General features: G+C 47.9%; 1 protein-coding gene across 1 annotated transcript in view; it reads left to right on the forward strand.

Annotated features, from left to right (window-relative positions):
• The window catches only part of LOC147906289 (uncharacterized), a 48,274-nt gene extending 24,418 nt beyond the window's left edge, over nucleotides 1-23,856 (forward strand). The window contains exon 3 of the mRNA XM_087384075.1: nucleotides 23,247-23,856. Coding sequence (XP_087240201.1) covers nucleotides 23,247-23,704 — 458 coding nt within the window. The 3' untranslated portion in view covers nucleotides 23,705-23,856. The remainder of the gene's footprint in view (nucleotides 1-23,246) is intronic.
• The last annotated feature ends 297 nt before the right edge of the window (nucleotides 23,857-24,153 follow it).

Genomic DNA, 24,153 nt, shown 5'->3' on the forward strand with positions numbered 1-24,153 from the left:
GAACTCGGAGCAACTCATATCTTACAGTGTACAGGTCATGCTATCATTACGTTTAACTCACGGGATCTACGCATCAAGCTTCTCCAACAAGCCTACAAGTTGAAAGGAACTAAGATATGGATAGCTCAATTGAAAAATAAGGCAATGCAGTTAGCTAAGCACAATGCTGCTAGGAATGAAGAACTTACATGAGCTCAATTGAAAAATAAGGCAATGCAGTTAGCTAAGCACAATGCTGCTAGGAATGAAGGAAAATGGGTAGTATACCGCGAGGGCGTAGCACTCATTGAAGAGTTTATATCCAAGCCAAAAGACTCTCAGTCTTAAAGTGATGTATGGCCTTCCTGGGAGCTGCCCTCCCTAATCTGATGTACTAGTTGGTTATCATGTTATCCCATAGACCTCTTGGTCTCCCGTGGACGTTAATAGACATTCTTTCATTCTGCTCCTTGGATTTCTCATCACCATCCTTATCAGGTTTTTTCTTCTTGCACCCCATGGCACACTCGTTGGTGTAGAAGCATATGACCTTTTTCTTCTTCAAATTTGAAGATCCGTCCTCTTGTCGGTTCTCCTTCTTTGAAGTTCCCTTCTTCCTTTTCCCTTGGCCTTTGCCTAGGCATTTAGAGCTTTGTCAACATCAGCGTCGTCATACATGTTCATTCGGAGTTCTTCCTCAATGATCACGGCCCAAAGCTTCTCAAAAGGAATCTGACCGCTCTTCTAACCCTTCGTCAGCTTCGTGATTGAAGCCTTGGTAGCTCTAAGATAGCTTGCTCTGTACAATCCTTGCAAAACAAAAGAAACGAAGATTGGTATCAAGATTTCACCCACCGAGTCTCAAACCTTAATTTTCCTGAGGAAGTCTTGGACTCTTTAATCTCATATAGATTCTTCGGGATATTCCATGTAACATGGACACTGGTCACCAGATTGATCAATGAAATCATGTTGTCTGTTGGTCTAAATGAGCAATGCGGTACGTTCTGTCCTGGAGCTGCTGCTCCTCCCCGCTCCCTTGCTGTCCCCATCTCCTTCAGCCCCTCCCTCAGCCCCCTCCCTTGCCCTCAGCCCCTCCCTCAGCCTCTCCCTTACTCGTCCTCTCCCTCTCAGCCCGCTACCCCTTCCTCTCCTCTCCCTCTCAGCCCGCCCCCTCCCCTCTCAGCCCGCTCCCCCTTCCCTCCTCCCCCGCTCCCCTCACCCGCTCCCTGCCTCTACCCTCCCTCTACCCCGCTCCCTTTCCCCCGCCTCTACACCCCTCTCCTCTACTTGCTCCCTACCCCCGCCTCTACCCCCCAGCCTCTACCTCCCTCTCCTCTACCCCCTTCTCTCCTCTCCCGCTCAGCCCACCCCCTCCCCTCTCAGCCCGCTCCCCCTTCCTCACTCCCCCGCTCACTGCCTCAGCCCTCCCTCTACCCCGCTCCCTACCCCCCGCCTCTACCCCCCTCCCCTCTACCCGCTTCCTTCCCCCCGCATCTATCTCCCGCTTCTACCTCCCTCCCCTCTTCTCCCCTCTCCTCTACCCCGGTCCCTCCCCCCCGCTTCAGCCCTCTCCTCTACCCCCTCTCCTCTCCCCCGCTCCCTATCCCCCCGCCTCAGCCCTCTCCTCTACCCCCCTCCTCTTCTTCCTGTCTCCCCCCTCTTCCTTCTCCCGCAGTGTTTTTTGGAGTGGACGAAGCCTCAAAACTGTCCGAGTCAGCCTCCTCACCTCGATTGGCGATGGATATTTCCTCAACCAATCGTACTCCACCTCCACCGGCCGTCAAAACTATTACTTTTTCTAGAGACGAGTTATAGCAGCTCAAGAAGGACGTAGAGATCTACCACATTGCTCGCACGCATCTTCGGGTCTCACCCTTCCAGATCCCAAGCCAGAGACTGGATGCTTGTGGCTCTCCCCCCAGACCTCACTCCACGATTGTTAGATGTTCATCTTCTGGGACGAGGATCTTTTCAGGTTGTTTTTAACACTCCAAAGGTTGCGAGCACAATGCTCAAAGCTGAGTTTTTACACCTGGGACACAGGAAGATCTTCTTTGACGCCTTTGATATTGGTTTCGACCCAGTGGAGGCAGATAAGGAAATCTTTTCGCTCTTCATCGAATTTCTGAGGCTTTCCCAGGTTTACCATCGACTTCTTTCTGTTATTGGGGAGCATTTCGACTCGGTTGCTGGGATCCCACCCCTCCCTGGGTTGCCATTGACTACAGCAGAGGCAACCAAGGCTGATGGGGTACCTAGAGTTAGGGTCCTCTGTAAGGATCCAAACCTCACGATGGACCATGTTATGATCCAGCGTCCGGATGGTTCCTTTTTTTGCCAGAGAGTAGAGATTACAGGCAGGCAGGACCAGTGCAGGATATGCAGGACCATTGGACACTTTGCCAGGGATTGCCCCAAAAAGAAGAAAAGGCCCAAGAAGCCCTCTCGTACAAGGTTTCCCCCCCTACCCCACAGCTTGTCTCCACAGTCAAAGATCTAGTTCACCATGAAGTACTGACCACAAAGAAGGAAGTGATTGTGGAGTTTGAGGCAAAGGTAAATAAGGATGACGTTCAAGAAAAGATTAAAGAACATGAAGCTAGGCGTGATCATGCTTTGAAGATTAGAACAGGGGGACTCCCCGAAGGATGGTACAAAGAGGAGGACTCTTTCAGTGAAACCTTAGCACATATCAGTAGCACATGTCAAAGCAACCATGCCTAAGATAGATTGGATGGTTGATAAGGATGGTGCTCTCGATGATGATGATGAACTCAAAGCAACTCGTATCTTACAGTCAACAGGTCATGCTATCATTACGTTTAAGTCACGGGATCTATGCATCAAGCTTCTCCAACAATCCTACAAGTTGAAAGGAACTAAGATATGGATAGCTGAAGAACTTACATGAGCTCAATTGAAAAATAAGGCAATGCAGTTAGCTAAGGACAATGCAGCTAGGAATGATGGAAAATGGGTAGTATACCGCGAGGGCGTAGCACTCATTGAAGAGTTTATATCCAAGCCAAAAGACTCTCAGTCTTAAACTGATGTATGGCCTTCCTGGGAGCTGCCCTCCCTAAACTGATGTACTAGTTGGTTATCATGTTATCCCATAGACCTCTTGGTCTCCCGTGGACATTAATAGACTTTTTTTCATTCTCCTCCTTGGATTTCTCGTCACCATCCTTATCAGGTTTTTTCTACTTGCACCCCATGGCACACTCGTTAGTGTAGAAGCATATGACCTTTTTCTTCTTCAAATTTGAAGATCCATCCTCTTGTCGGTTCGCCTTCTTTGAAGTTCCCTTCTTCCTTTTCCCTTGGCCTTTGCCTAGGCATTTAGAGCTTTGTCAACATCAGCGTCGTCATACATGTTCATTTGGAGTTCTTCCTCAATGATCATGGCCCAAAGCTTCTCAAAAGGAATCGGACTGCTCTTTTGACCCTTTGTCAGTGCCGTGATTGAAGCCTTGGTAGCTCTAAGATAGCTTGCTCTGTACAATCCTTGCAAAACAAAAGAACCGAAGATTGGTATCAAGATTTCACCCACCGAGTCTCAAACCTTAATTTTCTTGAGGAACTCTTGGACTCTTTAATCTCATATAGATTCTTCGGGATATTCCATGCAACATGGACACTGGTCACCAGATTGATCAATGAAATCATGTTGTCTGTTGGTCTAAATGAGCAATGCGGTACGTTTTGTATTGGAGCTGCTGCTCCTCCCCCCTCCCTTGCTGTCCCCATTTCCTTCAGCACCTCCCTCGCCCTCAGCCCCTCCCTCAGCCTCTCCCTTCCTCCTCCTCTCCCTCTCAGCCCGATACCCCTTCCTCTCCTCTCCCTCTCAGCCTGCCCCCTCCCCTCTCAGCCCGCTCCTCCTTCCCTGCTTCCCCGCTCCCTGCCTCTGCCCTCCCTCTACCCCGCTCCCTTTCCACCGCCTCTACACCCCTCTCCTCTACCCGCTCCCTAACCCCGCCTCTACCCCCCGCCTCTACCTCCCTCTCCTCTACCCCCTTCTCTCCTCTCCTGCTCAGCCCGCCCCCTCCCCTCTCAGCCCGCTCCCCCTTCCTTGCTCCCCCGCTCCCTCTACCCCACTCCCTGCCTCAGCCCTCCCTCTACCCCGCTCCCTACCCCTCGCCTCTACCCCCCTCCCCTCTACCTGCTTCCTTCCCCCCGCATCTACCTCCCGCTTCTACCTCCCTCCCCTCTTCTCCCGTGTCCTCTACCCGCCGCTCCCTCCCCCCCGCTTCAGACCTCTCCTCTACCCCCTCTCCTCTCCCGGATCCCTATCCCCCTGCCTCAGCCCTCTCCTCTACCCCCCTCCTCTTCTTCCTGTCTCCCCCCTCTACCTTCTCCCGCAGCATTTTTTGGAGCGGACGGACCCTCAAAATTGTCCAAGTCAGCCTCCTCACCTCGATTGGCGATGGATATTCCCTCAACCAATCGTACTCCACCTCCACCAGCCGTGAAAACTATTACTTTTTCTAAAGACGAGTTATAGCAGCTCAAGAAGGACGTAGAAATTAAATGCTCTACCACATTGCTCGCACGCATCTTCGGGTCTCACCCTTCCAGATCCCAAGCCAGAGACTGGATGCTTGCAGCTCTCCCCCCAGACCTCACTCCACGATTGTTAGATGTTCGTCTATTGGGACGAGGTTCTTTTAAGGTTTTTTTTGACACTCTAGAGGCTGCGAGCACAGTGCTCAAAGCTGAGTTTTTACACCTGGGACACAGGAAGATCTTCTTTGACGCCTTTGATATTAGTTTCGACCCAATGGAGGCAAATAAGGAAATCTTTTCGCTCTTCATCAGATTTTTGGGGCTTCCCCAGGTTTACCATTGACTTCTTTCTGTTATTGGGGAGCATTTCAGCGCGGTTGCTGAGATCCCACCCCTCCCTGGGTTGCCATTGACTGCAGCAGAGGCAACCAAGGCTGATGGGGTACCTAGAGTTAGGGTCCTCTGTAAGGATCCGAACCTCACGATGGACCATGTTATGATCCTGCGCTCATATGGTTCCTTTTTTCGCCAGAGAGCAGAGATTATAGGCAGGCAGGACCAGTGCAGGATATGCAGGACCATTGGACACTTTGCCAGGGATTGCCCCAGGAAGAAGAAAAGGCCCAAGAAGCCCTCTAGTACAAGGTTTCCCCCCCTACCCCACAGCTTGTCTCCACAGTCAAAGATCTAGTTCACCATGAAGTACTGACCACAAAGAAGGAAGTGATTGTGGAGTTTGAGGCAAAGGTAAATAAGGATGACGTTCAGGAAGAGATTAAAGAACATGAAGCTAGGCGTGATTATGCTTTGAAGATTAGAATAGGGAGTCTCCCTGAAGGATGGTACAAAGAGGAGGACTCTTTCAGCGAAACCTTAGCACATGTCAAAGCAACCATGCCTAAGATAGATTGGACGGTTGATAAGGATGATGCTCTTGATGATGATAATAAACTCGGAGCAACTCATATCTTACAATCTATAGGTCATGCTTTCATTACGTTTAACTCACGAGGTCTACGCATCAAGCTTCTTCAGCAATCCTACAAGTTGAAAGGAACTAAGATATGGATAGCTGAAGAACTTACATGAACTCAATTGAAAAATAAGGCAATGGAATTAGCTAAGGACAATGCTGCTAGGAATGATGGAAAATGGGTAGTATACCGCGGGGGCATAGCACTCATTGAAGAGTTTATATCCAAGCCAAAAGACTCTCAGTCTTAAAGTGATGTATGGCCTTCCTGGGAGCTGCCCTCCCTAAACTGATGTACTAGTTGGTTATCATGTTATCCCATAGACCTCTTGGTCTCCCGCGGACGTTAATAGACTTCCTTTCTTTCTTCTCCTTGGATTTCTCATCACCATCCTTATCAGCTTTTTGCTTCTTGCACCCCATGGCGCACTCGTTATTGTAGAAGCATATGACCTTTTTCTTCTTCAAATTTGAAGATCCATCCTCTTGTCAGTTCTCCTTCTCTGAAGTTCCCTTCTTCCTTTTCCCTTGGCCTTTGATAGGCATTTAGAGCTTTGTCAACATCAGCGTCGTCATACATGTTCATTCGGAGTTCTTCCTCAATGAGCACGGCCCAAAGCTTCTCAAAAGGAATCTGACTGCTCTTGGACCCTTCGTCAGTGCCGTGATTGAAGCCTTGGTAGCTCTAAGATACCTTGCTCTGTATAGTCCTTGCAAAACAAAAGAAAAGAAGATTGGTATCAAGATTTCACCCACCGAGTCTCAAACCTTAATTTTCTTGAGTAAGTGTTCGACTCTTTAATCTCATATAGATTCTTTGGGATATTCCATGCAACATAGACACTGGTCGCCAGATTGATCAATGAAATCATGTTGTGTGTTGGTCTAAATGAGCAATGCGGTACGTTCTGTCCTGGAGCTGCTGCTCCTCCCCGCTCCCCTTCTGCCCCCATCTCCTTCAGCCCCTCCCTCAGCCCCCTCCCTCACCCTCAGCCCCTCCCTCAGCCTCTCCCTTCCTCCTTCTCTCCCTCTCAGCCCGCTACCCCTTCCCCTCCTCTCCCTCTCAACCCGCCCCCTCCCCTCTCAGCCCGCTCCCCCTTCCCTGCTCCCCCGCTCCCTTCCACAGCCCTCCCTCTACCCCGCTCCCTACCCCCCACCTCTACACCCCTCTCCTCTACCCACTCCCTACCCCCGCCTCTACCCCCCTGCCTCTACCTCCCTCTCCTCTACCCCCTTCTCTCCTCTACCGCTCAGCCCGCCCTCTCCCCTCTCAGCCCGCTCCCCCTTCCTTGCTCCCCCGCTCCCTGCCTCAGCCCTCCCTCTACCCTGCTCCTTACCCCCCGCCTCTACCCCCCTCCCCTCTACCCGCTTCCTTCCCCCCGCCTCTACCTCCTGCTTCTACCTCCCTCCCCTCTTCTCCCCTCTCCTCTACCCCGCTTCCCCCCCCTGCTTCAGCCCTCTCCTCTACCCCCTCTCCTCTCCCCCGCTCCCTATCCCCCCGCCTCAGCCCTCTCCTCTACCCCCCTCCTCTTCTTCCTGTCTCCCCCCTCTTCCTTCTCCCGCAACATTTTTTGGAGCGGATGGAGCCTAAAAAGTGTCAGAGTCAGCCTCCTCACCTCAATTGGCAATGGATATTCCGTCAGCCAATCCTACTTCACCTCCACCGGTCGCGAAAACTATTACTTTTTCTAAAGACGATTTACAGCAGCTCAAGAAGGACGTAGAGATTAAATGCTCTACCACGTTGCTCGCACGCATCTTCGGGTCTCACCCTTCCAAATCCCAAGCCAGAGACTAGATGCTTGCGGCTCTCCCCCCAGACCTCACTCCACGATTGTTAGATGTTCGTCTTCTGGGACAAGGTTTTTTTCAGTTGTTTTTGACACTCCAGAGGCTGCGAGCACAGTGCTCAAAGCTGAGTTTTTACACCTGGGACACAAGAAGATCTTTTTTGATGCCTTTGATATTGGTTTCAACCCAGTGGAGGCAGATAAGGAAATCTTTTCGCTCTTCATCTAATTTCTCAGGCTTCCCTAGGTTTACCATCGACTTCTTTCTGTTATTGGGGAGCATTTCGGCACGGTTGCTGAGATCCCACCCTTCCCTGGGTTGCTGTTGATTACAGCAGAGGCAACCAAGGCTGATGGGGTACCTAGAGTTAGGGTCCTCTGTAAGGATCCGAACCTTACGATGGACCATGTTATGATCCAACGCCCGGATGGTTCCTTTTTTCGCCAGAGAGTAGAGATTACAAGCAGACAGGACCAATGCAGGATATGCATGACCATTGGACAGTTTGCGAGGGATTGCCCCAGGAAGAAGAAAAGGCCCAAGAAGCCCTCTGGTAGAGCTACCGCCCCACGGCCTTGACAGGGGGGTGGTACAGTTTCAGCACCTGCTCCTCGGCCTCGACAGGGGGGTGATACAGGTCCAACACCTCCTCCTCGGCCTCGACAGGGGGGTGGTATAGGTCCAGCACCTGCTCCTCGACCTCCACATGGTGGTCCTTCTCAGGATGGTGGCATAGCTCTTACTCGCCAGAGTGCTCCTCCACTGAGCACTCCTTTGGTACCGCCACCTTCTACCTCAAGTGTCTTACGACCTGCAGGGTCACCCGACGCATACCAGTGTGTAGATTCCTCCTTCAGTTCACGAGGATACACTAGTGGACTCTGCTTCACCTCGGGTTGTCCCTCCAGTGTCACCTCACACAGTCCGAGACGCTTCAACTTTGACCTCCTCCCCGGTTGCAGCTTCTCCCCTAGAACCAATAGTGCCAGACACTCTCCTCGAGGCAGTAGAGGTCTCCGCATCTATGCAGACAGAGGATTGAGAGCAATCCTCACTTCCTCCCTTGGATAGGGGAAAGGGGATGGTTTACACTGTTGATCCTCTTCCCTTAGAAGGGATCCTTCGCACTCCGGTGTCTGGCCTGATTCACAGGAACTCATTTTCAGCTCTGGCAGATGCTTCGGATTTCCGAGAGGAGTTTGTGCCCTCTACTTTTGGTGAGCCAATGATTGGGTTTCATGTTGATAGGGCATCAGGTGGCAGGTTCTTTCCCCTGTTGATTTTCCGCCACTTGGTTTCATTTCTCGCTCCTCGAGCAGGAGGTGTTCCCTTGCTGAGGGGTTTGTTTTCGCCACTAGGTCGGGTAAGGTGTTCCACTCTACATCCTCCCGTCGATGAGGATTGTTAGCTGGAACATACAAGGCCTAGCTGGTGTCCCACATCGCGGCTGCAGACAGCTGCAGCTTCATCCAAGTGTTACTGGGGGTTCCATTGATATCTTATTTATTCAGGAGCACAAACTGGATTCTAGAGATTGTACCAAGTGAGGCAAGTTGCTTTCTGGCCACACATTTTGGTCGCCTGCCTTGGGCACTAGGGGGGGCACTTCTATTTCAGTTTCGCAGTCGGTTCTTCCCTTAGTTGTTGGACACGGAGTCATTATTCCCTCTAGGGCTCAATGGATTATTCTCTTGATTGGAGGGCGTAGGTTGGTTTCCTTAACCTGTATGCCTCCAACATTAGAGGGGAACATGTCATTATGTGGAAGGATTTGCTCTCTTAGGCCCCCATTGCAGATTCATGGGTGATTGGAGGTGACTTTAACATTGTTGAGTTACCGCAGACAAAAAAGGAGGTAGAGAAGGAGGACTTCAGTCTTTGGAGAGAGCAGCATGGGATGCCTTCCTTCTTCACTACTGTGGCAGAGATACTTGGTTGGATGATGCCTTTCTTATTCAACCACAGTTCCTCTTATTCTCTTGGTCGAACAGGAGGCAACAGATACCTATTCATGCACGCATTGATAGATTTTATGTAGATGATTGGGCACTAGACAGAGGTGGATCGGTATGCATTGCTGCTGGGGTTTTCACTTCGGACCACTTTCCTGTTGTGCTGGCTATCTCAAAGCCTCACTTGAGAGGCCGGTCTGCTAGCATCAAAATTCCAGATGCCTTGTACACAAAGGAGGGCCTTACAGAGGTAGCCCTGTAGATATGTGGGCAGCCATATCCATCACATGTAGCTGCTGCCCTTTTTGGTATTAGCGACTTCTACCACTCAGTTGCTTGTACCAGGAGATAAGATATTCTCAGACGTGAGATTGGTGTTCGCCAGCAGTTGGCAGCTTTGCAGAGCGAAGAGCAGAAACGGCCTTCAGATGCTTGGATTCAGGAGCGCCTTGCTACAGCAAGGGCTCATCAACAGATATTGCTTGATCAAAGAGCAGAGTATGCCTTTCATGCACAGGAGTCCTTCTGGATTCAGATGGGTGGTAGAGTCAATAAACACATTTTCTCTACTCTTGGCCCTAGACATAGTAGAGAGAGTGTATCCCAACTTATTGACTCACATGGGGTTTTACAGACAGATCCAGATGATGTCATGTGCATAGCTTCATATTTTTATGCCGCCCTTCTTACTGCAAATCTTGACACACGGGAAGAGAGGATGCTAGACAGGTTATTTGGCAGAGCATCCCTTTGTTGGTGAAACCGGATATGCATGTTTTGCTTGATGCACCTTTCACCAACACAGAGTTTAGGACTGCACTTTCAGGCCTTCACAAGGGCAAGTGCCCAGGTTCGGATGGCCTCACCCCTCTTTTTTCATTGCATTTTGGGATATGATTGGAGACTACATTACTTCAGCCCTGTAGGGCATTTGGGACTCTGGCGAGATGCCCGGGTCACTCACAGAGGGTCTCATCCACCTTATCCGGAAAGGAGGTTGCAGAAATTTAGTGTCCCAGTGGAGGCCTATCACACTTCTGGGGACATGTTACAAGATTATGGCCAAGGCAATCAGCCTCTGATTGCAGCCCCTTCTCCCAGATCTTATTCATGACACTCAGATGGGATTTGTGCATGGCAGAAGCATTTTTTATAACATTTTCTCTTTTTGGGAAGCTTCAAAGTGGGCCATGCAGAGCGGCCAGAATCTAGCCATTCTACTCTTAGATTTTGTGAAAGATTATGACAGAGTAGATTGGGTTTTTTGGAGGGCACCCTTCTACATTTTGGCTTTACTGATGCTTGGATCAGAGGTGTTTCCTCTTTGTACATATCAGCCCACAGCCAGGTACTTATTGGTGAGAAAAGGGGTGAGAGATTTTAGATTTCTAGATCAGTCTGTCAGGGATGTCCCCTTGCTCCTTTTCTTTTTTTGTTCATGGTTGAAGCTATGAGTATCTATGTTAGATCTCAACCTGACATCTTTGGTATTTGGGCTGCCAGGTCGGCTTGGATATTTCTTCCACGCAGCAGTTTGCTCCCGTGTTGGAGAGCATCAGGAGGAAGCTCCTTTTTTGGAGCTCAGCCAAGCTAGATCTTGCCTCTAGAGTTGTGGTGGTCAACCAGGTCCTCTTGGCCATGGCTTGGTTTGTTTGTTCATGTTGGTGCCGTTCTAAGAACTGCATCACTCAGCTCAGGAGACCGATCAAAAATTTTCTTTGGAGTGGGCTTGATGGCACAGCAGATGCGTTAGCCAGGGTGGCTTGGGAGACCCTCATCCTCCCTACACAGGAAGGGGTCTCAATATTATTGATCCAGATTTACAATGCAGAGCTTTACTCTGCAAGATAGTGGTGTGGGGACTAATGCCAGGGCAGGAGCTGTGTAAGGCCTTTTTTATTAGTAGCATACAAACGTGCACACCTTCTTCAGGAGGAGACTGGATGAGCAGTATTAGGTGGATTTTCACCATAGCACACCTGAGATCACCTTCGTCCCCTCTCATGGTTGCCATACTAAAAGCATGGGCCAGTTTCAGGAGCACTCTTCGGAGGATTCCTCCTTCGTCTCATGAAAAGATTGATAGGCAACCAATCATGTGGAATGACAGTATATTGGATGATCATGGCAGACCACTTGGTGCCTCACTCTACATGCAGTGGTCCAGGTGGGAGAGGGGACCCGCCTCATCATTGGGGTCATGGAAAGCTTTCCACAGGCTTCCAGAGGAGACCAAATCTCAATTGACGGGACATCTCAGAGGGAGTGCAGGGAGGATCTTGCAGATTGAGGCAGTCCTTCCAGTGGATTGGGTAGACACAGATGATATGCCACTCACTTGCTCCACTTGGGCATGTACTTTTACGAGAGGCGGTGTTCCTCTTCAGGTTTTGGCCTTTCGAGATGCACATGAGGATGCTTTGGTTTTTAGTGTGCATGATGGTGGCAGATTGCTCAGGTCCACAGAGGACATCTTGCTTGAGTATGCTTTTCAGCCTATCAGGGTTGTAGGTCTTTTGGTGTAGGGATCTGAGTCAGAGTGGTTCCTTGACCTAGACCCCCGGCTTCTCTCCACCGGATCTTGGAGGCTTTGGCTCTACAGGGGAGTTCCCATTAGGTATTTGCAGTGGGACCCTGGAGAGTGGGAGTGGATTGGCGCAGGGGATCGAGAGAAGAGCATCTCCTTCTTTCGTTACACGGTCAGTAATGCCAAGAGATTCTAGCTCAATAGTAGAGGTTGGAGACCTTCCAGAGTTCCTCATTGGGAGACATTTGATATCACTGCGGATTTGCAGAGGTGCTTCTGGAAGAGACTCTAGAAATCCCATAGGAATAGAAAGATCACTCTTTTCTTTTGGCTTTCTATCCATGGTGGGATTGCAGTGAACCTTTGGAGATCCAGGTTCAGAGCCACCCTACTTGCCCTCGTTGCCTCTCTGCTTTGGAGACTATTCAGCATCGCTTATGGGATTGCAGACAAGTGAGGATGATTTTTGGCAGGAGAGAAATCAGCCAAGTCTATCCTTGTAGCTCTAATACCCTTCACGGGAGTCCTAGCAGGACAAAGACCAGCAAAACAACCAACCCTGGCTGTTCCTGGCACACAGAAAGGCTAGTTGCAACAAGGCAAGGAACTCTGAAGGTTTTGAGGCAGCAGGGGAGCTTCGAGGAAGCAATCGACTGATATGAAGGCTCTGAGAAGCGAATCTGTTTGGAGGAGTTCTCAATCACTCTGGCAGGCAAAATCAGCAAGAGCAGCCCTAGAAGAGGTGAAAAACAGCAAATACGATTTCCTTCTGGCCCCTAGCAGTCCAATCTTGAAAGGCAAAATGGATCTGGTACCAATCTGGCACACCGAAAGCCTACAACAAAGATTTCGCCCTGTTCTAGAGGCCCGGAGCAGCTCAAATCATAGGAAAACTGACAGCGATTTGCCAGAAGAGCTCTAGCAAATTGCAAAATCCTGGAACAGGCAAGGGAGCTCCTGCAAACTGCGAAATTTTTGGAACGGCCCCGTGAACACCCACAGCAGTGAATCGCCCTGTCTGGAATTAGAAACCAGCCTGAAACAGTGCACAAAATGGGAACATATGCCCTGGCAACACCTGGATGAATTGTGATTTCTGAAATCAGCTCCCAGAACAGCCCTGATGAATTGCAATTTCTTGTAGCAGCCTTTGGAAGATGCAATTTTGCTGTCCTAGACCTGGCAGGGCTCATGGGTGATGGCAGATATGACAAACAGACTCTCGGAAGGTGTGTGGATAGCTGGGAAGCAAGAAAAATGAGATTTTGAACTGAGAGAAAGTTGAACCAGCCCTAACTCAGCCCCCAATCCACTTGAGCCAAAAAGAGCTGCCCTTACTTGCCCTACAAGTCACTGAATTTTTACCCCTCTCTACCCTCAAATCCTTTGCCTTGGCCCATGGAATTAATTGCACTGAAGTGTCCTTTACAGATTTAATCAGTTTGAGGCCAAGTCATTCACCGTAAATTCCTAAAAATTATAAATTCACGTCCGTGACAAATGGCATGGCAGCAAAACATGTGAACATGGCATGGAATAGGTGGCATATGATATGGCATTAGCCATATGGCAAGTCAACATATGGTTGACATGTGTCCAGGTCGGCTATCTGGTCAGCCTAGATATAGGGCTCATTGCTTGGGCGATATAAGCAATGGTTGCACCTCAAATCTGCATCAGAATTACATTCACAAGTGGCTCTTCATCTATTTATCTCTTGAAGGCAGCAAGAGTGATTAGGAAGTGTGCAATGTGGCAGATTATTTCATCTCCCATCTCAGAATTTGTGCAAGGCAGTCTAATGAAATCCAGAAGTGGAGAGTGTGGTTTCCAAATATTGTGCGGGTGGAAGAACCATGATCGATTTTTGCTATTTTCATTTCTCCAAGCCAAAGCAGTAGAGCTTGATAGATTAGATCCCCCTCAGTCAAGCCAAGTTCTTTCCTAGGGAAGCTGTACTTTGATAGAGATGATGGAAGACAGAACCATTAGTTCTCTTGTCTTGGCTCAACCAATTTGAGAGCTACTTTTCTGTTGTGTAGATGCAAGACAACAAGAAGTGCATCTTGGCTTCCATGCACTTGATGGGAGAAGCTGTCACGAAGCTACTATGATTGGGCGGAGCTCATGAAGGACATTCGAGCCCATTTCTTGCCACCCCACCCAATAATGGACGGTCTTCTGGAAGGAAGAAAGGGAGCTGAACAGAGTGAGAGCAATGCAAAACGTGTGATAGAAATGAGATTGGAACAACATACAAAGATGAGGTTTTGTCTAAGTGAAAAAACCTTATACTAACCACCAACTGTAGCTAGAGATCCTAACTGTGGTTAGGGGGAAAAACCTCTAATGAGGGAAAAGTTCCCCTAACCCACTTATTGACATTACATTGGTCACTGCCTAGAATATGGCAATAATTCTAACACTCTCCTATAGTGCCCATGTGATGATGTACAAGGAAATGATCAATCACCAAAAGGAGATAAGTTCAGGGCACTGTGAAATGCCTCAAACTTCTCACGTGGAAGTGCTTTGGTGAAGATATCTGCAACATTGTCATGTGTTGACACATAGATCATACTGATCTCCCTTGCATGCAACTTCTCTCTGACATAGTGATAGTGAACCTCATTGTGCTTTGTGCGAGCATGAAACACAAGATTCTTGGCCACTGCTATAGCACTCTGACTATCAGTGAGAATGGGAGAAGGATCCTCCAATGAGAGATGAAGATCAGCAAATACACGGCGCAGCCAAACACACTAGACTGTTCCGGTGAAAGCTGCCCTGTACTCAGCTTCATACGAGGAGGTAACCACAATAGCTTGTTTCTTGCTCAACCAAGAAATGCAAGCATGTCCCAAAAAGAAACAATTGCTACTTATGAACTGCCTAGTATCATAGTCTCCAGCCCAATGTAAGTCACTGTAAGCATGCATCTGCAAGTCACCCCCCCTGGGGAACATCAAGCCGTAAGACTTTGTGCCTTGCAAGTAGCGGAAGATGCGTTTTACAGCTATCACCTGTGATACTGCAAACTGAATATCGGGCCGTGTATTGCACAAAAAAATGAGGCATTCTACAGCCAAGCTGTAGAGTGTGGCAGCTACTAATTCACCTATATCATACATAGTAAGCTTCAGCCCTGGCGCCATGGGAGTGGCTGTAGGCTTGCAATCTTGCATGTTGAACCGATCCAAGAGCTTTTGCACATACTTGGATTGAGACGTAATGATGCCACGTCTCTCTTGTAAGAACTGGATCCCCAAATAAAAATGTAACATGCCCAAATCTAACATGTCAAATGTAGCTTTCAATTCAGCTTTGAAATCTGCAATTTTTTGTTCATTTGACCCTGTGAGTAGCATGTCATCTACATAAACAATGATGACTAAAATATCCTCCCCATCCTTCTGGATGTAGAGGGTACTTTCAGTTGGACTGTTATGAAGCCCCTTGCTGGTCATAAAGGCATCAATTTTGGAGTACCATGCATGTGGGGCTTGTTTCAGCCCATACAAAGCTTTATTCAGCTTGCACATTTTATGTACATTACCCGAAATTTCAAAGCCAGGAGGTTACTTGACATAAACCTATTCCAACAAGTCTCCATTGAGAAAGGTTGTTTTTATGTCCAACTAATGAACATTCCAATCAAAATGTGCAGCCATAGCAATAACTGATCTGATAGTGGTCATCCTAGAAGTAGGAGCAAATATTTCCTCATAATCTATGCCCTTCTTCTGAGCATAGCCTTTTGCAACTAGCCGAGCCTTGTACCTATCAATGGACCCATCTGGCCTTCTTTTGACTTTGAAAACCCATCTGGTACCTATGGCATTCTTTCTTGGTGGCAAATCCACAAGATTCCAGGTTTGATTTTTATTAATAGACTGCAACTCATCTTGCATGGCATTCATCCACTGCACATTGTCTTTGGCCTCTTCAAAAGTATCAGGCTCTTCCTCATCAAGAAGAGTACATACAAAAGCTGATTCAACAGATGAACCCCCCCCCTTCGTGTCTTGCTGCACTACGAATTCTGCCAGGCAAAGGAGCATCAAGCCTACTCTCCCTGAGCGTTTGGAGCAGCCAATTCGGAACAGTTTTGGCTGCGTGTATTTGTGTAATCTCTTGCCTAGCAGCATCTTCCACTGCCTGTGGCTAAATCAGCCGGTGGCTGAATCGGGGCATGTGGAACAGGAGGAGCTTGCGTGAGGCAACTTTTTGCTCATGAGCATGCATCTATCAATCTCCATAAGAGTTCTATTCTTCCGCTCAGCTTTGCCATTTTGCTTAGGGGTTAGCCTCAATGTAAGTTGATGTGTGATGCCTTTCTCATTCAAATAAGCCTCAAATTCATGAGACATAATACTCCCCCCCTCTATCTGTGCATAGTGTCTGCACCTTGAGTCGAGTTTCATTCTCAACCTTTGCCACAAAGTGTCGAAAATGCCTACTAAACACATTTGATTTTTTATTTAAACCATAGACCCAAGTGTAGTTTGAGTAGTCATCAATAAATGTGACATAATACAGATAACCACCCAATGCAGGAGTCCTCATGGGACCGCAGACATCACTATGAATGAGCTGTAATTTTCGAACAGCTCTTACTGCACCATCCTTTTTAAAGGGAAACCTGTGCATCTTCCCAAATATGCACCCTTCATAGGCATGAGGGGAAGGTGACTCCAAGGGAGGCAAAGCATCAACCATAGCATATTTCCGACGTGTCATTAAGCTACCATAACTGATATGCCTGTATCTGGCATGCCATAACTCTGCATTTTGCATAGCAACAATGGGACTAGAAATTGCAAGTGCATGATTTGGTTTTTTCTTTAAAAAATCAAGCTGAAAAAGACCATGAAAATGTGTGCTAGATAGTCTCAAATAATAATCATCTTCTCTGTCTCGAACTGCACACTCGTCATCCTCAAAGGCAACCTGAAATCCTCTTTTATTGAGAGAGGACACTGAAAGAAAAATTTTCTTGATTCCAGGCACATAAAGCACATCATCAGGCCAATGATGTGAGCTCACTCAAATTTTGAGCTCATGACTAGGGGTTGCGGACCCAAAAGCCCTCTCAACAGGAAGTATCAAGAGACCTCAAGGCAAGCAGGGTCCAATCCGAACAACACCTCAGATGGCAAAGTTAGCAGCTGAAGTAAGTATGGGGGTTTTTTTTATGCAAAGGAGAAACAAAGACACGACTCAAAGCGTCTCTGTTATCACTTCCATGTGCATGGCGATGGCAAGCGGCATTGCTCCCATCTACATCCTATTGATAATTCTTCCCTCATGGCAAGATCTACCACAATCTCAAGAGCACTCTCAACAATCTCACTAGTGGCAGAAATTCAGCAGAAGGGAGACCTTCAGAAGAACCGGCATGAGAGGTACTGGCGTGTTATGGGCAAGTAGCAAGCCAAAAAGTCACTATCTTGTTTGATAGTGGTAGTTCGGAAGATTTATTGGATGAGCCCCTTGCCACCAAGCTTCGTCTTCCCACAATACATTCAACAATGGTACACCAACTCTATAGTGTATTTGGGAATACCCAACCACCAATTCGTACCACGACAATAGCATGAGACATTAAGCTCCGCATTAGTGGGATGACAGAGAAGGCCCGGGCACATTTTATGATGCCTAGTCTGGTCTACTAGAAGCTAGTAGCTGGTCTATTAATGACTCAGCTCCAACATCAGGTACAAGTAGTTCTTGGATAGGAGTCTTCATCCTTGCCCTTGGTTCTGTTTTAGCAGAAGGGGATGTCATGGGCTGTGCGGCTCATGTCATGGCTGTCTTGCTGGCAGCTCTGCAGCCCATTGCAGGCCACTGCAGCCCCACACAATATTCGGGTAGCAGACCATGGTCAAACCTGCAAGAACAATACATTAGATGTACAAGTTGTATGCCTGCCAGTAGAGAGGCGTAGGCACCAAGAGCAGGTGCAAGACACGTGGTAGGTCAGTAGTCTGCCATGCCAGCAAGTTGGCAATCAGCAAGGTGGTTGGGTGCCACATGAGCAGGTCAACAGACAGAAGACCCAATCGGGTCAGTTTATGGCAGGCTGTAGGAAACTTACTAAGTCGGCCCTGGCCCTGTTCCAGCCTTATATAAACCTGCATTCCCCTCTCATTCCAACGTCCCTTTAGTTAACAAGATCCTCCCTCAGGTTGTTAGAAGCCCCAATGAACCTGTAATGGGTGGAGCACCTCCAGTGGTGGCTCCATCTCCACCTCTGGCAACAGCAATACCTTCAGCAGCAGTAGATACAGTCCATGCAGCAACTCTAGGTAACTCATAGTAGTCCCTAGGAGTTGTATAGCTCCTGTTCAAGTGAACATAGAGTTCAATACTCAACACACACAGTGATGAGGATTAGAGAAGACACCAACAGTTGGCTATACAAAATGTGCACTCTCTCTATACCAAAAAGATGAACATGATGCAATATATACTGAACCCTAATATGGGTTGCCCTAAGTCTTTAGGATTGCTTCGAGAGTCCTCTTTGTTAGAAATGACCCAACAGAGGGTACGCACAGCGGAAGACTGATAGAATACCCCAAGAGCTCACACTGTGTGTCTGTGGGGTGTGGAATGACAAACTTCTTAAACTTATGTGCATAGAATAGATGTGCAGACTCATCAATAGACAATGAACCAGCCAGATAGAAACCACCAAAATAATATATTTCTGTCCAAAGCTATGGACACAATACAAAAGAGATAGATCCAGAGTCGCACCAACGGTGTGGTCCTCTGATCTTACCACAAGGTACTCCTCCTATCTGTTGGCTATCTCTAGACTCGAGCTCGCGTGCTCCACCTCGAGCGTAAGTAGGTTTCCGTCCAAAGATCCAAACACCTTGCTGCCCTAGATGAACTCTGTCTGCAGCAACTCCTAGTCTCCTCTACCTCCTAGATGTAGGCCTGAGGGTGTGAGTGTAGCTGCTCCTGCTGCTCCTCTGATGGCTGAGCTGTTGAATGATTTGTGAGGCCCAGGGCCTCTCCTTTTATAGGCCCCAAGGCCTGCTGCAAAAACCGACTGGCAGACCCCTAACTGGCCGACTTTCTGTCTGCCCTAAAACCGACCTGGTTGGCTGCCCCTACCAGCCCAACCAGGGCCCTATATAAGGGTCTTCTCTAGGCCCTTTTTTAGCCTTTGTTCCAGGGATTCAGCCCCCCCCTGGCCAGCCCATCTCCAGGCCTGATTTGCTGGCTCCAACCAGACCCACCAGCCTCAACCAATGGCCGACCCAGGTGCTGCTTCTCCCTTCCATGGTTGCGCCACCTGTAGGCTCTGTTGCAGGTGTCCATTTACACACAGATGCCCTCCACATAGGCGCCTTCATCTGTGCAATCCTGTGCCATGTCTGCTGCCCCTGACTGACCTCCTGCCAGGTTAGATCCAGGACTTGCTGTCCTCGCCATCTGCTCCTTCCACAGGTTCCATCCATTGCAGCCATACTGATCTCTTTGATGTGGGGGACTGCCCATGTGGCAGCCCCTCTCTTTCTTTTCTCTTGGGCACATCCTGCCCTAGGTCTCCCTCCCTCACGCTCTCCTCATATGGGGGCTTACAGATGGGGAGGTGACCTTTCCAACACTCTTTACTCCTCTCCATCGACACAACATATGAATACATGTCAGCACCATACGTGAATGGATGATAATGAGCCCAATGACCCATATTTCAACACTTCCTTGTCATTAGGATGGTCTCTATCTCACAAAGAGATAGACACCATTTGAACTTTTCAAACCTCTCACGAGGCAAGGCTTTTGTGAACAAATTTGCTGCGTGGTCCTTAGAGAAATAATAAACTCGTTGAACAATTCCTTCCTCCACCTGATGTCGTATGAAATGGTAGTAGATATCAATGTGCTTTGACCACTCATGATCTTTTGGATTCTTTGCCAAGGCAATGGCACTTTGGTTGTCACAAAAGGTCCCGACAACACTATCTACCAAAATCCTCCAAGGGCCTTCAAAGCCATATTGCTTCACATGCACACCATGCAAGAGATATGGACACGGCTTCTGCTACAGACAGTGCCACGGTTGCTTGCATCTTGCAATGGACATTCAGCATGAATGCATATCCTAAAATAGACTTGCATTTGGGGCGCCTCCCGAATCTGCATCATCAAACCTCTAAGATGTGGCTTTGCGTATGGGCGGGCTCTACATTGATGAGATCACATCTTTCATCGACCGCCTAGGAGGCGAGGGAGTACCACTAGCTGACTTGATGATACAGATTCTACTATATGCGGATGACATAGTCCTACTGTCATCTTCAGCAGAGGGACCACAAAGAGATCTAGATGCCCTAGAGGTGTTCTGCAGAGGGAGAGAGACTTGATGGTTAACCTTCGGTAGACCAAGGTCATGATCTTCAACAACTCTTACAGAGTGCTTCACTGACATAGCTTTACATACTAGAGTCAGCCAATGGAGATTGTGCAGTCCTACACATACTTGGGTGGTGTTTTCACAAGGCCAGTTTTCACGATGACACACGTAACCAGAGCACGACTCACACAAGGGCATGGTGCTTTGGCTCGACTAGAGCGACAATTCTTCCAGGCGCACTTCCAGGATCCACCAATGAAGTGTTGGCTTTTCGACATGCTGGTGAGGCCGACTGCCATGTGTGGAGCACCTTTTTGGGGGTGTGATCTTTCAGCAGCAGAATGGAGGAGATTTGAGTAGCTACAGGCTCTAGGATGATTCGGAGTAAGCCCCGGTCCCCCATCAAATAGTACAGGCAGAGTTTGCCATGACCCCTCTCTAGGTTGATGCCATCTTTTAGACAGTGACATTCCTCCACAAAGTTTGGGACCTGCCTCGCGAGAGACTTCCGAGACTAGCACTAGAGTCTTCCATACGACTAGAAGAGAGTGGGGTCGGTACAGCATGGTATGCACACATCACCGCATGGTTTGCCAGTCACGGCATTCAGATGGACTGGCTTCCCCCATTTCAATATAGCATGGATGCACCGCCCGAGTTGATCCCACGGGATGAGATTAACCGCATCATACGGTTAGATCTCCTTCAGCTCCACACATCTCGCACTTGGGGGGGGGGGGACCAGGAGTTCCCCACCAAGACCCAGCTCTACTATTGCCATTTCCTAAGAGTATCGGAGGATGGGCTCATCATCATACCTCAGTATCTCGAGGACAGAGGAGTCTCACACGCGCTGAGGATTGCCATTGGACAGATGCGGGTCTCGTCCCATCAGCTGAGGATCGAGGCAGGGAGAGCTGCAAGCATACCCAGAGAGCAGCAGACTTGTAGGTTGTGCACGATGGGGGCGGTCGAGATAGAGGAGCATTTTCTATGTGTCTGCCTAGCCTACTATGAGATCTAAGGGCACTACCATTGCCTTTTTCAAGAGGGGCATGGCTTTTGCCCACTCCCACGACCGATCCACTTCCAGGACTAGGTCTGTATTGGGCTCTGCCTGATGGAGATGCGACGACACAGAGAGACACTACTACGACATATCAGAGGGCAGCAGGATGGGACCACCGCACCCCCAGGGCACTGAGGTAGACCGAGCGTAGAGACAGGTCACGGATTTCTATGCATTTGACTCAGCTCCAAGGCACTCTGGGGTAGAGGAGGAGGAGCTGGCCGACATGAGAGATTTATAGATCGGTGGAGAGAGCTGACACAACACTATTGGACGAGGGACACAGAGACCGTACACAATGCGATAGGCGACCAGAGCACACACGATCGAGGTTCGACCTATTTCAGCTCTCCTCAAGGGAGATCAACCGAGCCCATTGGATCCAGATATCGAGGAGACCACACCCTCCACCTCCACGGGAGACAGCCCGATAGATGCAGATACATGAGCTCTTTGCATCTCATTAGAGAGCTACCATGGAGCCTGGAAACGTGGAGTCGGCTCATGCACTTGGACTCTAGCTCTAAGCACTTGATTTTTTCATATTTTCATGCCACCCTCATGCTATTTTGCTACTTTTTTGCTATTTTGTACTAGTATAGCATTTTAGTGCTCAGCAAGAACATTAGCGAGCCCTTTGCCCCATCCCACAGTGGTCTGTATGAGTTACTTGATTCTGTACTTTGTCCCATAGGCCCGCAAGGCCTCCTGCGGACGTTAATATATCTTTCTTTCTTTCTTTCTAATGTCTTTCGTCTTTTGTGGCGTGACCCTCCTTATCCATGGGGGCTGATTCGAAAGCTGTAAAGCGGGATCAACTAAATGGCGTTTTTCATCCTCCTCTACCTCTTTATTTCCCAAGTGGATGAATGGTTGAGAGAGAATTGTTTGGGATGTCTTGGACAACTCTATGATTGAGCATATAGAATTGGACAGTGATAAACCTAAGGATGAGTAGTCACGGAGTACAGAGATTGGTGAGACTGATTGTTACCGCCACTTCTTTCTTGGGTGAATTATTCCTTTGTAAAAGGGTGTTTTTGGTTATTCTAGTTCAAATATGTATATATTTAATAAAGAATGGGTGACACATGCCCTCATATATGCAAGTGTGATCACTTGATTATCCCTCGAGTGTCTCTCATTGATCAACTCCACCTTCATCCTTACCTAATGTTGCCACATGGCACTATATCAACGGTGTAAGCTTATCACTTTCCTCTAAATGCTGCCATGGGTGACACATGCCCTTGAATCGAGCATCGTCGCTTGATTATTGCTGGTGTGTCTCTGATTGTCAAACTCCATCTTCATCCTTATTTAATACCGTTATGTGGCACTATCACACCGGTAGAGTCTAGAGCAACCCTCCAAGGCCAATCTCTTAGTGTCCATCTTGCTGCATATAACAAAAGTATCTTTCTGCAGTGCGAGTAACATCATGCTGAAATCATGCTGACTCTCCTAAATCTCCAAGCTACACTCCTTTACGTCTCTTTCTTCATAGCATGGAATATTGATTGGTAGTTGTCGGCAACAGCGTCCTGCCCAAAAGGCATGCAGCCTTCTAGAAAGCTCATGGCTGTCAAGATAGGATGGTAACTCGCTCTCAGCTGGTTCAGGACCACAATTTTAAGTATGCATAAGACACATTGATGTGGTTTGGAGACCAGTACTGACTGCTTGCCGGTTGGTACATGATTTTTGCTCAATGAAATCAAGATATATTGTGGCAACAGAGTATGTCTCCCCTATTGGCAGTGTTTTCCACCATAGAATCTGTCTAATTAACTTCTATGTTGATGCACCACACATAATCATGTGTGTGTGACAACATAGGCAACATGCACCTACTAGATGGGTAAACAATAAGATACGATTTGATTTGCATAATATACATTATTTTGATACCATGTTACTGACAAGAACAAAGCGTTAGTGGTGTTAATAATACAGGTTAACCGTAAGTGTGCATATGGTCTAAAACATTAACAAATGCATAAGAATGTGTGTTAGAGAGAGAGAGAGAGAGAGAGACTTTCTTTAACTGAATGAGATTCCTGTTTATGTAGGAGAAGGTATTAGTGTGTGGGTATTGGGAGTGCTCGTTATTTTGAAAGCCCTTGGCAATGAAACTGGAGGTTCGTATTCTCTTTTTGAGCATATAGTTCCTCCAGGAACGGGGCCCCCTCTTCATATCCACACTCAAGAAGATGAGACATGGTATATGCTTGAAGGAGAGCTTGTATGGAAAGTTGGCAATCAGGAGTTTAATGCTAGAAAGGGATCCTTCATACATTTACCACGTTTTGTTGCACATACGTTTGTCAACGAGTCAGACAAGCCTGCACACATGGTGCTTACATGTGTTCCTGCAGGCTTTGAGAGGTGGTTTCTTGAGGTTGGCAAAGAAGTGGTAAATCCATCAGATGCAGCTCCTAAAATGTCCAAGGAAGATACAGCCCTTGCATTGAGGCTAGGTGCAGAGTATGGTCTCGTTATTTTGGGACAGGATCATTCTTCTGCATGATATTTTCTTCCAAGTGATTGTCATGGACATGGCATGTGGCCAGAACAATCCAGACAGTCTATTCAAATGATGTGCAATAGTTAATATCCTGTACTCATTGGTATTAGTGTATAATAAGATTTGTGTTCGGATTTCCTGGTTAATATTAAAATGAAAAATTTTGTGCTGTAAGATATTTCATTGATATTCCCATACTTGGTCTAGAGAACTTGAAATCTTTAAAAAAGGTAGAAAAAGTATTGAATTGAAATTTTATGAATGCCAAAATTTAGCAGAACACGTTTTTTATAAAAAGCACAGTGCCTACTTTTACATGTAGATAAAGGTTAGGATGCCCGTTGTATATAAGGTTCCAAAAGTCTTATAATTCTGACTCTTCTACCCCCTAGACACACAGGGCCAAACAATAGGAGCAGTCTGAGGCCACTTACTATAACCAATGAGAAAAC

The sequence above is a fragment of the Dipteris shenzhenensis genome, chromosome 1 (genome assembly GCF_047967505.1).
Source record: "Dipteris shenzhenensis isolate YYH24624 ecotype China chromosome 1, Dip_SZ_1.0, whole genome shotgun sequence".
Taxonomy (NCBI): domain Eukaryota; kingdom Viridiplantae; phylum Streptophyta; class Polypodiopsida; order Gleicheniales; family Dipteridaceae; genus Dipteris; species Dipteris shenzhenensis.